The sequence below is a fragment of the Gossypium hirsutum genome, chromosome D11 (assembly GCF_007990345.1).
Source record: "Gossypium hirsutum isolate 1008001.06 chromosome D11, Gossypium_hirsutum_v2.1, whole genome shotgun sequence".
Lineage (NCBI taxonomy): Eukaryota > Viridiplantae > Streptophyta > Magnoliopsida > Malvales > Malvaceae > Gossypium > Gossypium hirsutum.
The window spans coordinates 1,042,676-1,057,363 of NC_053447.1; the positions used below are offsets into that span (position 1 = coordinate 1,042,676).

Below are 14,688 nucleotides of genomic sequence, written 5' to 3' on the forward strand. Positions count from 1 at the left end.
TTAAAACTTAAATTTTATCTTTCAATGCTCTCTATATTACTCGGAAAATACCACTTTTCAACTCGCCAAGAAGGAGAATCAATTGAGGAATTGAATTTTATCATTTTAAAACTATTTTTTTTAATTTTTAACTTGTATGAATTTCGTTTTCATATTTTTATGAAATTAAAAACGAGTTTGATTATCGGTAAATTCATAAACTTGAATATTTTTTTTTACTTTTTAATTATATAAATTATTGATATTTATTATTTTTTATAATTCTTTAAATATAAATGGTTGAAGTACTTATTTTTATATTAAGATATAACAATAAAATTAATAATGTTACTTAATTCCAATAATTTTTTCGTTTATATGAAGTACGAAAAGAGGGTGCAATCGCATGACTTGGAACAAGAATAAGGTCTGTGCTGCTTGTGAGCCATGGCATTGCCGAATCCCCACTACCCCTTCTCTAAGCCGTATAATTGCTTCCTTGATTTGAAATCCTCCATGGCCCTTAGTGATTTTTTTGGTAAAACTAGGATGCGTTTGTATTCAGGAGTGAGATTGTATTTTGTCATCTCTACTTAAAAAATAGTCAAATTAGTCTTTGTTAGATCAAAGAGCAAACTGGTTTTTTTAGTAAAAATTTCGTTCATATCTATTATTAAAAATTGATCCCTATACATCAACATGAAGCACATGCGGCACGTGACATGTAATTTTCTGGTCATTCTGTCAGCTATACTAATTTTTAACAGTAAAAATGGATAAAATTTTAAATAAAAAGGACAAATTTACTCTTTAATCTAATCTACAAAGACCAATTTTTTTTTAATAAAAGGGATAGGATGCAATTTAACTTTTACTATAGGGACTTTTATGGTACTTTTACCCAAGGCCAATTTACAATATGCAGGTTTTCCAAGGCCTATAAAAGAAAAAGAAAAAAAGAACCCATTGATCTATAATCAAATTGTAGATTAAAATTTTCTTTGACGATGTTGCAACAAAATGACATGTTCATGTAAAAAATACAAAGTTTACCAATTCTACCATTATGTTTGGATCCCCCTTGAAAATACATTACAAGTTCCTAAGGACCATTGTTCCAAAGCCAATGCCTAAAAAAGTTGCAATGGCTATTCCAAAAATGCCTGCTAGAATCCCTGGGACAACCAAAGATCCCCATCCTTTAGCTGTGGCCATCCCACACGCAGTCGTTGGGCCGCCAATATTGGCATTCGATGCCAGAAGCAATAGCTTCAAGTCAAAACCGAGTAGCTTTCCGAGCCCGAGCATCACCGCAAGATGTACAGCCACTTGAATCATGGCAAACAAGAAAATACTTGGTGCTGTTTCGATAACATTCCGTATGCTCCCACTAGCACCCACCACGCCAAAAAATACCTGCCATGAACAAACATGATGTAGAACTAATTCCGACGCCCCGTATATATGAGAATCTCGGAAAGGAATTGAATATACTTGTGTTGGACACATGCCGTGTCAAACACGTAAACCCGAACCTGCATGAGAACCAGAGCAAGTGCATCACCAGCTGGTGCAAGCTCACCAAATTGTTTAGGGAATAAAGTTGCTAGTATTACAACAATAGCTGTTACTCCAGGAAGGATGCCCCCTTCAATGTTGTATAAATTCGTAACATATGAGGCCACCTTACATATCGAAAACGAAACGGCAAGAGCTGTAGCAGATTGGAGAACGGGGATTTTGCTCTCCATTTTAGAATCTGAATTTGTTTCGACATCTGCCCAAAACATCGGAAGGTTCTTAAATATCAGCAATATAAAAAATTGAATCTATACGAGTCAGGCTATTTACCATCGGTCGAGGTTGAAGACTCGGGAGCTACTTTCGAGGCTAATGCAAACAATACCATGAAGTATATAGCACAAATGACATTGTCCGCAGTGACTCCGGCAGCCAAAACAGACGGAGAAACACCGAGTGCCTCTGAAATTGCAATGTAGTTAACAGCTACAGTGATCCAACAGAAAGTGCTTAATTATTAAACTTTACTTTGAATCGAATAAATGTCGATAACGAATACTTCAAGCAAAATGAAAAACCGGAACAACATAACTGAAGACCGAGGAAACTTACATCCACCAATATAACTACCCATGAGTGCAGAAGCTATTTTCCAATTATCTGAACCGAGAGATCGCATAGGCACCATTAAAAATGCCACTAGAGTCCCAATTATAGTTGAAACTGTCATCCAAAAGCATAAACAAGGGTTACTACTAAGCCGAGCCTCAATATTAGCAAGCTCAAGCTCAAACTTGTTTATTAATGTGTAAAATTACTTTTTGAGATTTGAACTTAATAATTATTTTCACATTAGGTCATACATTTTTTTTCAAGTTCGGGATTAATTTGCATAAAAAAGGTTTAAACCTCAATATCAGAACAATTGGCTGTTTCAAACCCCAAAATAAGAATAATTGTCAAACCCCAAATTGTAATTTAACCCTTTATCAATTTCCGTACTTAAACAATGGCATACTCACTAATTAAGGTATAGAAATTACTGGCCTGATCCAAGCAAGAAAGCAAGTAACAATGTGCCGGTTGAGCGCAATACACGCCGCAAATCTGCTCTAAACAAGAGTAAAGGAACAGCCAATGGAAGCAAAAACCGCATGTAAACCGAATAAGCCGGTGCTTCAAAGGGGATTATGCCCAGATTGCTTGCTGCCAGCCCCACCAATGTGCTCACCAATGCCGCACTCACCATGCTTCCAATCTTTGTTTTCTCGGACCTTGATAAATATCCCATAAAATTATACAGTTACTCATTTTCAGTGACACGCTAGGAAAAAGAACCCTCATTAATGAAAAAAGAAGACCCAGAGTGGTAAGGGGTATTAGTATTACCATAGACCAAAAGCACCGATGGCGAAGAGAGAAGCCCAAGTGCCCCAACGGTCTTCAGGAGAAATGATTGGGCATCTAAGCTGTGAATGGACCTTTAAATTTCGGGTCTTTGATATTAAAGATGGTTTGCATAACGAGGTTGTGTTTTGGTGATAGAGCGGGCGGCATGTTGAGGCGGGTATAAGATTATGGCGGGAAGAGAGAGGTGAACGGCGGAGGGAGGTTGGGAAGGGTATAAGGGATAAGGATAAGATGAAAGACGCCATTAATGGCTGATGATTTGAGACTCCAGAGACCATTTTTCAGTAATTGAGGTTGTATTAGTGTTAATTTATATGTCAGTTCGTTCGCAGGACGGTGACTTTGTCTACATGCTGTTGGTCGGCAGGGATAGATATGGTTTTAAGAGTTTATAGCTATATGATTATAGCTGCAATTATGATTTATGAATTTCAAGTATGACATAAATTATAGAACTAAAATTAATTTAATAAAAAATTAAAACATGATTCTTCATAAGTTTAGAATTCTTGTATTTCTAAAAATTTAGTGATCTGATAGTAACCTAGATATAAATTCTACATCTAACTATATACAAATATAAAATTTGTCCCATTAGAAACCAGTTTCTGCCTTTTGGTAAAAGATTAAATCCGAAATAAAGAGCTTAGAGATCACAGTCGGACTGGATCAATCCAAGTCGGTCCCGTTAACAATGATCATTAAATTCTTATCATGTCAATAAACATCTAGATATCATGTTCGGGACAATTCGGATTTTTGTGTTTCCCTCGCAGTCTTTAGTAGTGAAATCCGAATTTGGTTTGATTCAGACAGGATCATAAATCCAAATAAAATCTTAAAAAGGCATCAGTAATGTCTTCTGGATCTTAAAAACTTGCTTTGTTAGCTGGCTTTAGGCTTCTTCGCGCCATCCCTCTCTTCATCCAAGGCTTTCAATTTGTTCTTAATTGCAGCTATTTTGGCACTGCGACTCACTTGTCCCGAGATGGTACTAGTGGTGCCGCTTTTAATTGTATTGCATCCAGCTTTGGAAGAATTCTGTGCTGCTGCTTCCTCCAAGTATTTCTCGCTAGCTAGACGAACCATTAATGGTCGACCACAGGCTAATCTCCCATGCATCTTCTCCTTGGCCAATTTAGCTTCCTGCATACTCACTTTAAACGTGGAAATCAAGACTTGCCCAAAAAAAGAACAAAGAGAAAGAAAAAACAGACAACTTAACTCTTTTGTGCTGTATTGGATAAAGGCAAACCCTCGTGGTTCTCCACGTTTGGGGCCACGAGTGTGCCATAAGAAATCTTCAGATATAATCTTTCCATATGGAGAAAACATCTTAATCAGAGCAGCTCTGGAAAAGAACATCATAATTTTAGTTCCTACAGGTATTTTGCAATAAAAGCTTCAGCTTAAAATAATTTATGCTCACTCAGTTATTCTTAGATCAAGGTTTCCGACATATAGTCTGCTCTCACTCCTTTCATCAGCGAAACTCCTAGGATCCTGCAGGTCGGCCATTACACCTAATTCATAATCATAAAAATGTTCTAATAGCGAACCAATCTTATTGGAACATCATCCAATTTAGAACAGACAAAAAAAATAATGGTCACCCCAACAAGTTCAAAACATCTTGATTCGAGACAAGACAAACACATTTTGGGCACAAAAACAGAACCAACATCAATAACAAAGAAAAAGGAGGGAAAAGGAAAACAAGAAAATAAAAAAGAACTAGATTAATTTATATGATGACAATCTATCGGGAAGTGTGGAGAGCTGATTTTCATCTTGATGCTCGAGAAAAATCAAAACATGGCAATCGATGAATGTGAGATACCCAATGTAGCACAAGGTCCCTTGAGATTAAGAAACAAAGATCCTTTTGTATCGTGTTTCTTGAACAGTAAAATCCAAGCCAAGGAACACGGGAAACTATGACAAGAATCGGCACAATAGTGGCAAACTATTTAGCAGGTAGGATTCCGAGATGCATTTCAACTTTAACATATACCAAAAAACCTTACATATCAAAGCTTAGGATAGCGAATTTACCATAGAATGCAAAGTGTATTAGATAACGATTAACGTGGTAGGCACACGCATAAAACACTTCCAGAGATTCAGAGCATCAAAATCCTGCAAATTCTAAGAGGACAAAACGTCACATAAACAAGAATAGAATTTATAATTCCTTTTGCGGTAGAATAAAAAGTAAACATGAATAAAATACCATACTATTCATTAATTTCATGTTACATACAAAAACAGAAAGAAACCTACATGACAAATTGCAACAAATATACACGCATCGAGTTAGAAATAGTTATAAAAACTGAAAAGGCCTGAGCCCTCACCCTTAGACCTCACAGATAAGTAAAGCTGTATGCAAGTTAACATCTAACAGCCTAACAGGGAAACTCCCTGGATGAAGAAAAGCCAATAACAAGTCGATTACTCTATATTTAAATGTTGAAGAAAATACAGATAATTATTTTAAATATCAAAAATTTCCAAAAGGAACTCATTAAAAGAAGACAAAACAAACAAATCACTTAGGCTTTAGAAACATGCAAAGGTGAAAGAAAGATCATTGCATTCAAGATTTAATGCTTTTCACAGAACTTGTGAAATTTTTGGAAGCTATGTTACTCGGACTTGGATGTGAGTGTCGAATACAGCCTTCGTCCAACATGGCTAATTTCAATTTCTTTTCCAAGCTTACATGTATTTGGGGAGTCTTGGAGGATTATATCTTGGTTTTGAAGGGACTTAACAGAATTTGCAATTTGACCATATATTAATTTATAATATAAAGGGCTGCATAGCAATTTTTCCATTTTGCGCCTGCCCCCTTAAATTCGCCCCTGAAACTAGGGTTCTAAGTCCTAACTAAACAGTTATACAGGCAAAATGTTTTTTTTTTTATTGTTATTCTTTCATTCGGACTAAGTTTTTTCAACTAGCCATAACAAAATTTTCAAAAAATAAAAACCTAATTTTTTCTTCGTCAACTTCAACAAAAAAAAAAACATAAATTATATTACCTAGATAAGATAAAACTGAAATTACACTAACACAAACAGAAAGTTTTCAGGCAAGATCATGTATTAACGATTGAAGTAATGAATGGAAAGCCCTAACTGATTTCAATACGAAAGATGTTAAAGCAGAGAAATTTATCGGTAAAAATTGTAACAAAAAGAAAGCAAATAGTGGATGATTATTCCATAACTTACAGGATCGATGAGAATTGAGAAGGGAGCTCTATGATACTGAGTATAAAGAGGTACAACTGCTTGCTCTTTTTCTTTGGTACGCCAATTACAGAGATTCGTCGGTATATTATCCCAACAACCAGAGAAAAACAGGTCAATAAATAAATAAAGCCGTCCGCGTTAATGCGACGCCTTTGTAAATGTTACTATCCGCACGTAACGACGCCGTTTTACATAATATAACATCTTTGCTATTGTAAAAGTACCATTGAGTCCACTATTTTAGAATTCAGATTATATTTTAGCCCTTTTACTCAAAAAATGAGTAAATTAATATTTGTACAATAGATCAAAGTATAAACTGGTCTTTGTACGCTAGCATAAGGTATACGTGGTACGCCAAACGTTACTGTCTGGTTATTCTATCAGTCACGCCAGTTTTTAACAATACAAATAGATGAAATTTTTAATAGAAATGATCAATTTACTCATTGGTCTAATATACATGGACTAAATTACTCGTTTTTAGTAGAATGAGAAAAAAACAATTTAACTCCCAATACAAGGGACTCTATGTACTTTTACCTTTTTACTCTATTTAAACTGTTAGCTAAGTTATTATTATTATGACTCATCAACTTAGTTAAGAAATTATTAAAATAAATTTTTTTATATAAAATAAGTTATATTATTACAAGTTATTTTTGTCTATTTGTATTTTATATAAATTAGATTTGAACTTAGGATAAGGAATTTTTTAGGTAATCTTTATATTTGTTTTATGATCAATTTTTAGGGTTTATAATTGTCTCTGCCAACAACATTGTTTCCAAGGACACAATGAATTTTAAATCTTAATATACTTTTAATCAATATATTTATTACATTTTTTCACTCGTATCATAAGTATGTCATAATCTAGAAATAAGAAAAACTTTGTATCTATATAATATCAGTCTCATTGATATTGCCAATTTAACCTTTGATCAATTAGTACCGTTGCTATTATAGCAACCAAGAGGACGTCGCTTTAAGGAATGAAAAGGATTATAAATAGAAATACATCTTATATCAAAACTAATCTCATTAATAGTACCCATAATTTTATAAATTATAAGTTCAGTTAAAAAAAAAACCTCTAATTTGACTAGATTATTATCCAATCAAACCATAACTTTAAAAGTAATCGAATTCTAATATTTTAATACTTTAGTTGAATATCCCATGAACTGAGTTTTTATTATTTTTAATTAATACCGAAAATTTCAATTCAAACTCATTTTTGAGCATAAAATAATCAAATTAGACATCGCACGCTTATTTTTTACTAGATAATTGAACTTAAGCCAACTACTTCGAAAAAATCGATTTTTATCACAAACGGAATTCAGCTTAACAAGTCTTCAATAAAAAGTAAAAACAAAATATCAAGCCTTGAATAAATTCAACATCTCAATCACGTGTCTAATACAATTAAGCATCAATGAACTGAGATGGTGAGAGCAAGTCATTGATGCATGCCTCACAAAGTATCTTCAAAACCATTCATGTTGGGAAGAAAAAAACACTTGATGAAATGGTCAACAACAGCATGATGGTGCAACAAAGGTTGATTACAGAAGAAAAGCAGCTCGACTAACAGAGTCATCAAAGATATATATATACATACAGAGCCATTATTCAGACTTTGAGAGCAAAGGTTTGACGTAGCAACAAACACTATCCTCAAAACATAGTTCAATCATATCCTCTGAACATCCCGTTGAGGACGACCGTGTTTACCTCTGCATTCTCTGTAATCCGAAGTGCCGAAACAGCTTGCGCGGCGATAAGACCAGCTGAAAGTCCTGCAGTTCCCCAAACACTATCCTCAAAACATGGTTCAATCATATCCCTTCCGTAGTCTCCACATGAGAAAGACCAGTCACTGTTTCCGAACATTGCCCACTCACATCCAGCTCGATATGATGCATTAGTGACCAAACCTTTTGAATGAACTTGATGGGGAAGGCAAGGACCACTTCCTCCATTGATAAATAGATCGAAATTGCCGACATCATCAGTGTCTTCACCAAGTAGGACATGCAAAGCAACAGCCTCAGCAATTGCAGCACCTTCTTCATCAAGCCTTTGTTGTTCTTCCTTTTTCTGCTGTTTCTTTTTCTCTAGTTCAGAACGTATGGCGGCGGAAGTAGCAAGGGCTTTCTCTAAGCGCCTTTTTTTCTTCTCGGCCTGTTTAATACGATCCAACTCATCCTTCACTTGCTTCTTTTTCGCTTTTCTCACACCCGGTCGCACTTTATTACAAGCCTTGTTATCCATGAAACTTTAAAAAGGTTCCCCTAAATTGTATATTTTTCCCTATGTAGCTGTCTTTTTTTCCTTCTTCTATAATTGTATTCTAAAAAAAAGCTTCCGATGCTACCTATATAATTATATAACACCAAAGACTACACCCATTCAGGTATGTAGGAGTATCTCATCTTACGGACAATGCAATCCCAAACAGAAACAACAGGGGAACAAAGAAGAGCATAATGGTAAGCTTTTGCAGGTCCGTCACCCGTTAGCATCCTTCCTAATTTCCCACAACCTTTGCATTTACCCATTTTGTACCAATACCGAGAATAACCGATACATTTACCCCGTCAAGAAAGTCGATAATCGTAGTCCAGTTCAAACAATTCACATGGCCTTCCCTACTGGTAGACAACATTTGAGTAATTAAACCATGAAACAAAAAATTCATTGCAAAAGCACTTGACAAACATTCACAGGAAAAGATGCAGATAATATGGATAAAAATACAAAGATAGCTATAAGCTGCTGTCTACGATAGTTAAAAGTTCAACCATAGAAATTCATTGAAGGATTCAACAGATTGTACTTATATAAAACCATCCAGCCTTTTCATAACCTAGTTAATCAGGTCATGGACTTATTGCAATTTAAATTTAAAAAGTTCTGGAACTCTAGGATAAGCAACAATTCAATGTTCATGGTATCGTTGTGAGTGAGACAAAATATTAAAGCATATAAGGATGACTTCAATGTAAAAAACCTCTTATAAATCAACGTTTATGGTATTGGTGAGACACAAATTATCAAAAGCATATAAAGAGTATGCGCACACAGCTTTCTTCACACAGTTAACAAGGGAACCTAAATACGTAAACAGAGAGTAAATTTGGGCAGAAAAAAGATAATATACCCAAGTGACACCAAGCCAATTCTGGAAATTCTAACCAATCCTATCGTTTACTTAGTAAATCTTTGTAAATGGACTAAATCTGACTTAATTCTTCAAGTAAGGAATATGTAAAGTAAAATCGCACTAGCTAAAATAAGATAGCTTTAGTTAACTTCTTATTTTTTTACCATGATATATATCAAATCTCAATATCAGTTTTCCTTTTCTTTTCCCTAATATTCTAGAAAACGAAAGAGAAGCAGCATCTGGATCTATATTCTATCCTATTACCGAAATGAAATCCCAAATTCAGATCGAATTTGCACAGTACAATTATAGAAAGAAAGTGATACATTCATACAAGATTCAGAACAAGAGATATTTAATTAAAATAAATCGATTTAAACATGAATCAGCATCGGATCCGAATATCCGAAAATCAAAACCATACAAATCGAGAATCAAAACTGAAAAAAGAAAAAGAAAACAAAATCACCAAGAGAGAAGATTTAGATGAATCTAACCTTATCAAGAATGTCAATGGAAAAAAAAAAAAAGAGCCTCCACCACTCCTTTTTAGTATAAACAAAAGATAAAAGCCAAAGCCAAAAGTAAGTAACTGGTTACTAAAGGTGCGTGTTTGGTTCTCGAGAAAAATAAAAAAGAAACTGAAAAAGGAGAAGGGAAAAAACCAATATCTAACCGGACATATATGAGTTCAGAGGTAGAGAAGATGCGAAAGGTTATGGTTGTCTTTTTCCAATGGTAGTGGAACACGTGGCGCATAAATACTGTTTTGAGGGTAAATCTAGAACATTTGACTGTTTTTATTTTGGTTGGTTTTTGGTTTATGGTGTCCGTGCTGTCAGCAACTTGACCATCAATTCGTGATGGGTCGTACCTAATTATTGTGGGCTCGATTAGATGGGATAACAATAATAATCGTCCATTGATTACTGCCGTTTCAACGGATGTGATTATAGATCTGAAACAAATTATGATAGAAAAAGGGTACACTCGCCAAGGTACTAGAAACCGCTTTTAAATGCTTGTATAGGAAAAAAGTAGAGTGAATTGTACATTTTATTTTCATTATTAAAAAAAATAAATTAATTATTATAAGTTAGATCAGTTGATATTTGTTGTTAAAATTTTCATCTAAAATTCCTTGTTCATCAACATAATGTACATGTCCACATCATATGCCATTATCTAATTATTCCATCAACCACACTAATTTTTAACAATACAAATGAATGAAACTAAAAAAAACAATTTACTCTTTAAAAGAACAATTTATTCCATCAACCACACTATCTATGTTTACCATTTGCTTCTGTAAGCTCCCCAGATAGAATGATCCTACAGCAACAGTTCATCATGTAATGGATAATGCTGCCACTACTTAAGATGGTGATCAAACAAGGAAGCCATCTCAATCTGCAATACAATCCAAAAGAAATTGAACTGTTTAGAAATCTAGAGAGGAACCAACAATAAGCACTTTTTCCTCATTACTGTGCATTAGCAACTTGTATGAGACAAAAGGAACAATTTATCTGCCAATTTATTCAATAACAGAGAAGCAGAAGCAAGCAGATGCTGGGATTCAAATCCTAAACTTGAATACCACCTCTTAAGAATGACTACGTGAATCAACTCTAATATGTGCAATGCAAGCAAGCGATGCAGTGATATTATATATCACTTTCTTAAATCCTTTATTAGAAATAGAACACGTCAACAAAAACAAGCAAATTACGGAAAAAGAAAAATGAATGGAGAATTAAGGAGAAATCATGGAGCTTCATATACCAATAAGAAAGCACACTCTTCCGCTAAATTGGAATTACAAAGAAACTGAAAATCAAATTCCAATAATACCAATAATAAATAATAAACATTCAAGCAGTAACTGCTTCCGCTAAAGAATACTCCATTACTGTACAATCAACTCACCGCCGTTAAAGCACACTCTGCACCTTTGTTCCCAGATTTACCACCAGCTCGATTTAACGCCTACAATTGTCATGTGAAATAATTACATAAAATTCCACTCTTGAAATCATTTTTTTTCTTCAATTGCGAAATCATTTTTTTTCTTCAATTGCATCCAAGAATAAAAGACGTCAACCCCTCTTACATTCAAATATATCATCTCAAAACTACTGTAAAGGAAATGACACATCAGATAACATCAGACTGCCCTCACAGTCACTTGTTGGTATGCACACAACCTACAAGTTGACCAGATTTCCCCTCCTTCTGACATTCCAAAATTCAATGTGAAGGAAACTAGAGAGGGTACCCCACTATAGCTGTTTGTGTAGCTTCAGTGAACAACCTATCTCACTTAACAAAAAAACCTATAGTTCTTAGTGTAAAATGATCTTTTATCCAGCTCCTGTATCATACCTGGTCCATGTTCTCGCAAGTCAAAACCCCAAATATGCAAGGAACACCTGCAAAGTTGATAAATTGCAGGTTCAAATCACAAGGAATAATAAAAAATGAAAAATAGAGGGAAGAGACCAATAGCCAAGTAATCAATGGGCAACTCCATTTTAATACATGAAAACTTCCATAAAACCATTTCCTACAGAATATTTTTTTTTAATCTTTAGGGCATGAGATTGATACAGATCTTAATTAACAACTGCCACATTGAAATTTGTCCTCCCAGTTTGAAAGGAGGGTAATTTTCAACTTTTAAAATGAAAAGTATCTTGCAATGTGGTCTCTTGCGCTTTCTAATTGAAACAATTAGGAGAAAATAAACAAAATTTGCAAGATTAAAATTCTCAAACATTATGAATATAGGGTGAAAAGTAGGGAGTCACCTTGAAAAGTGCACATACTGAAGATGGTATACTTCAGTCTAAAAACGAACTGTAAGCATATCAAACAAAGTTCTTTATAACTTCAACAAAGCTTACAATATTAACGGCATGAAAAACATTTAACTGCATATGCCTTTGATTAATGGAAATCCAAATATTGTCTTAATTTATAGTTGAGATGCCAACAGCAATTTACTCTTGAAGCCATGGTAGCATTTTACACGAAATGGGTTAATACAAAATAACATTAAGCATGAAGACTGACCTGAGTTTAGGCCAGCTGAAAGCACCCCAGATGCTACAGAACTAGCCACGGCGTCATAGTGAGTAGTATCTCCTCTTATCTGTTGGCAGAATTAACAGATTTCAGCAAAATGTACTCAGAAAGGACCCACCATGAGCAGATAAAAAGTAATAGGAGAAGATCTCCAACAAATACGAAAGAAACCATACCACAGCTCCAATGCATAAAATTGCATGATAATTTCGAGACTTGCCCAGTCTTTCTGCAACAATACCTATTTCAAAACTACCCGGGACCCAAACAACCTGATAAGAAAGTGAAGAATCGATCAAGCCATCCAAAAAGTTGGCTAAAAATTGTCTAAATATTAATTGAAAGATTTGGTCGAAAGATTCATATGCTGAAAAAGGGCTTGTAATAAATAAGATGATATACATAGCAAATCATGAATCATAGAAGAAAAAGTCTCTGGTAGCATTGCCATCAAATGAGAGAGGCAGAGATACCCTACTCCTATATCCCAGTCTTTTGAACTGCAATTGTCTAAATAATCTTAGCATTTGCAGCCATAGTAGCAGAGAAAGCCCAGACGTGTAGATAGATACAAAGAAAAAGCAGACATCTAACCCGAGATAGAGATATGAGATAGCATGATATTAAAGAAGACTTTTATTTTAGTAAATTAAGTAGAAGGGTGGTTAGTGGTTGTTACACACATCGATGTCTTCTTCATTAACTGAATACTTTCTGAAAGTGTCCAGAGCTCCCTCCAAGAGCGGCTTTGTCACAATCTCATTGAAACGGGCGACAACCTTTGACAATGTAATAAAAAATTGAAGAAAACAATTACCATAGTAATAACATAATAGTATGAAAACAATCGAACACACAAAAAAAAGAAGGCAAAGTCGATCTTTGACATTGTAGTTGCAAATGACGATTAAAGAAAAAACTGACCACAGCAAAGCGAAGGCCTTGAGTTTTGGTAACAGATCCCACCAAATGGCGGACTGCAGCCGTTTGTATAGAGGAGGAGCTCTGCTTCCTATCCACCACAAATCCTGATTTTATCAATATATATTAGTAATTATATCCAATAATCCAAAGCAAATGTTCTCTTCACTTTTCGCTGTAATATAACGAGTTCCAGAGAAGATAATTAATAAATTTTGGAGCCAATTATTTACACCGTTTCCTGTAAATTCAAATACCAATTGCAAGTCCACGAAAACAAAACTGAAGATGTTTGAAAACGTGAAAATAAGTGTCTTGCTTTAATTGAAGTTTTAATCTCAATTAAAACTGCAGATGTTTGAAAACGAATTCTATGAATTCCCAGGATGAAAGCGAAAACAACCCAAGAGAAATTCCCAGCCTCGTGAATCGAATCGAAGGATGACAACCTTATAAATTTCCAAAACAATCTTAAACAAAGCTGAGATTCAAGTTTTAATTGAAGCACCAGGACATGAGATTCAAGAAAATAATAAAGAAAGATAACCTTGGAATTGAAAGGAAGAGGAAAAGGAGAGAGCCGTTGACTTAAGGGGCAAAATGGCAGTAGAGGACCTACTCCTGGGAGTGAGGAACACGCCACATCCATTTCCACTTAAGATACGCTCCTGAACCCAACAGCAACCATTTCCATTTAAAGCCATTTCCTTCTCTTTCCTCTCTGTTCTTCTCTGCAATGTTCTATTTGACTATCGATTGCTGCGCCTCCTCTCACTGCTTTAGCCTTCTAGTCTTTAGCATACATAAGATGGGCTTACAGGAGTGATAGAGAACGGGCTCTACAACGATGAAGGAACAGTAAACAAGTTTGATGGGCCAGACAGAGACATGAAGATGACGAGCCCAAGAGGAGAGGGTGAATCAGCTGAGTAAAAACAGAGAATCTAACCAAGGAATTTACAGCACAGCCTGCTATGAGCTGCTGATAGGTATTCATAAATAATTAGACAGTACTTGTAACAAACAAATATATATAACGGCTTGTTTCTTCTTCATGAATGAAAAATCGGAACTTCTCTTTTTCTCAATCTCTATCTCCATCTCTATTCTCTTCTTAATCTTTCAATCATCAATCTCCATTAAAATTTCACAGTCAAGCTGTGACAATGTCTCCGCCACTCCTTTTAGTGTTAACAAAAGTTAAAAGCCAAAAGTAAGTGACTGGGTACTAAAGGTGTGTGTTTGGTTCTCGAGAAAAATAAAAAAGAAACTGAAAAACGTGAGAGAAAAAAACGAGACAAAAGTTTATTTTTATTTAAGTGATTTGACTTT

The 14,688-nt window shown here is 34.8% G+C and overlaps 4 protein-coding genes across 9 annotated transcripts; all 4 read right to left on the minus strand.

Annotated features, from left to right (window-relative positions):
• Positions 1-951: 951 nt before the first annotated feature.
• LOC107904597 (uncharacterized membrane protein YjcL) lies at positions 952-3,529 on the minus strand. Its single transcript, XM_041105407.1, has 6 exons — positions 2,890-3,529; positions 2,548-2,774; positions 2,113-2,223; positions 1,831-1,986; positions 1,515-1,756; positions 952-1,395 (listed from the first exon to the last, which is right to left on the minus strand). The coding sequence occupies exons 1-6, from the start codon at positions 3,186-3,188 to the stop codon at positions 1,072-1,074; spliced, it is 1,359 nt and encodes a 452-aa protein (XP_040961341.1). The 5' UTR covers positions 3,189-3,529; the 3' UTR covers positions 952-1,071.
• Positions 3,530-3,598: 69 nt separating this feature from the next.
• On the minus strand, positions 3,599-6,342 carry LOC107904598 (probable RNA-binding protein 18). Of its 5 annotated transcripts, XM_016831022.2 has the most exons (5): positions 6,150-6,305; positions 4,966-5,049; positions 4,340-4,433; positions 4,135-4,261; positions 3,599-4,056 (listed from the first exon to the last, which is right to left on the minus strand). In XM_016831022.2, the coding sequence occupies exons 3-5, from the start codon at positions 4,426-4,428 to the stop codon at positions 3,796-3,798; spliced, it is 477 nt and encodes a 158-aa protein (XP_016686511.1). In that variant the 5' UTR covers positions 4,429-4,433; positions 4,966-5,049; positions 6,150-6,305; the 3' UTR covers positions 3,599-3,795. The 5 variants fall into 5 exon arrangements, with proteins under 5 accessions (XP_016686511.1, XP_016686509.1, XP_016686507.1 ...); XM_016831020.2 differs by having other exon boundaries at positions 3,599-4,261; positions 4,340-4,413; positions 6,150-6,342; XM_016831018.2 differs by having other exon boundaries at positions 3,599-4,261.
• A 1,200-nt stretch (positions 6,343-7,542) lies between these two features.
• On the minus strand, positions 7,543-10,074 carry LOC121203054 (uncharacterized). Of its 2 annotated transcripts, none has more exons than XM_041105408.1 (2): positions 9,843-10,074; positions 7,543-8,830 (listed from the first exon to the last, which is right to left on the minus strand). In XM_041105408.1, the coding sequence occupies exon 2, from the start codon at positions 8,448-8,450 to the stop codon at positions 7,866-7,868; it is 585 nt and encodes a 194-aa protein (XP_040961342.1). In that variant the 5' UTR covers positions 8,451-8,830; positions 9,843-10,074; the 3' UTR covers positions 7,543-7,865. The 2 variants fall into 2 exon arrangements, with proteins under 2 accessions (XP_040961342.1, XP_016686504.1); XM_016831015.2 differs by having other exon boundaries at positions 7,543-8,827; positions 9,843-10,037.
• A 382-nt stretch (positions 10,075-10,456) lies between these two features.
• On the minus strand, positions 10,457-14,650 carry LOC107904594 (6,7-dimethyl-8-ribityllumazine synthase, chloroplastic). The gene is made up of 8 exons (XM_016831014.2): positions 13,904-14,650; positions 13,360-13,463; positions 13,119-13,214; positions 12,612-12,707; positions 12,424-12,502; positions 11,734-11,780; positions 11,278-11,337; positions 10,457-10,758 (listed from the first exon to the last, which is right to left on the minus strand). The coding sequence occupies exons 1-8, from the start codon at positions 14,058-14,060 to the stop codon at positions 10,720-10,722; spliced, it is 678 nt and encodes a 225-aa protein (XP_016686503.2). The 5' UTR covers positions 14,061-14,650; the 3' UTR covers positions 10,457-10,719.
• Positions 14,651-14,688: the final 38 nt, after the last annotated feature.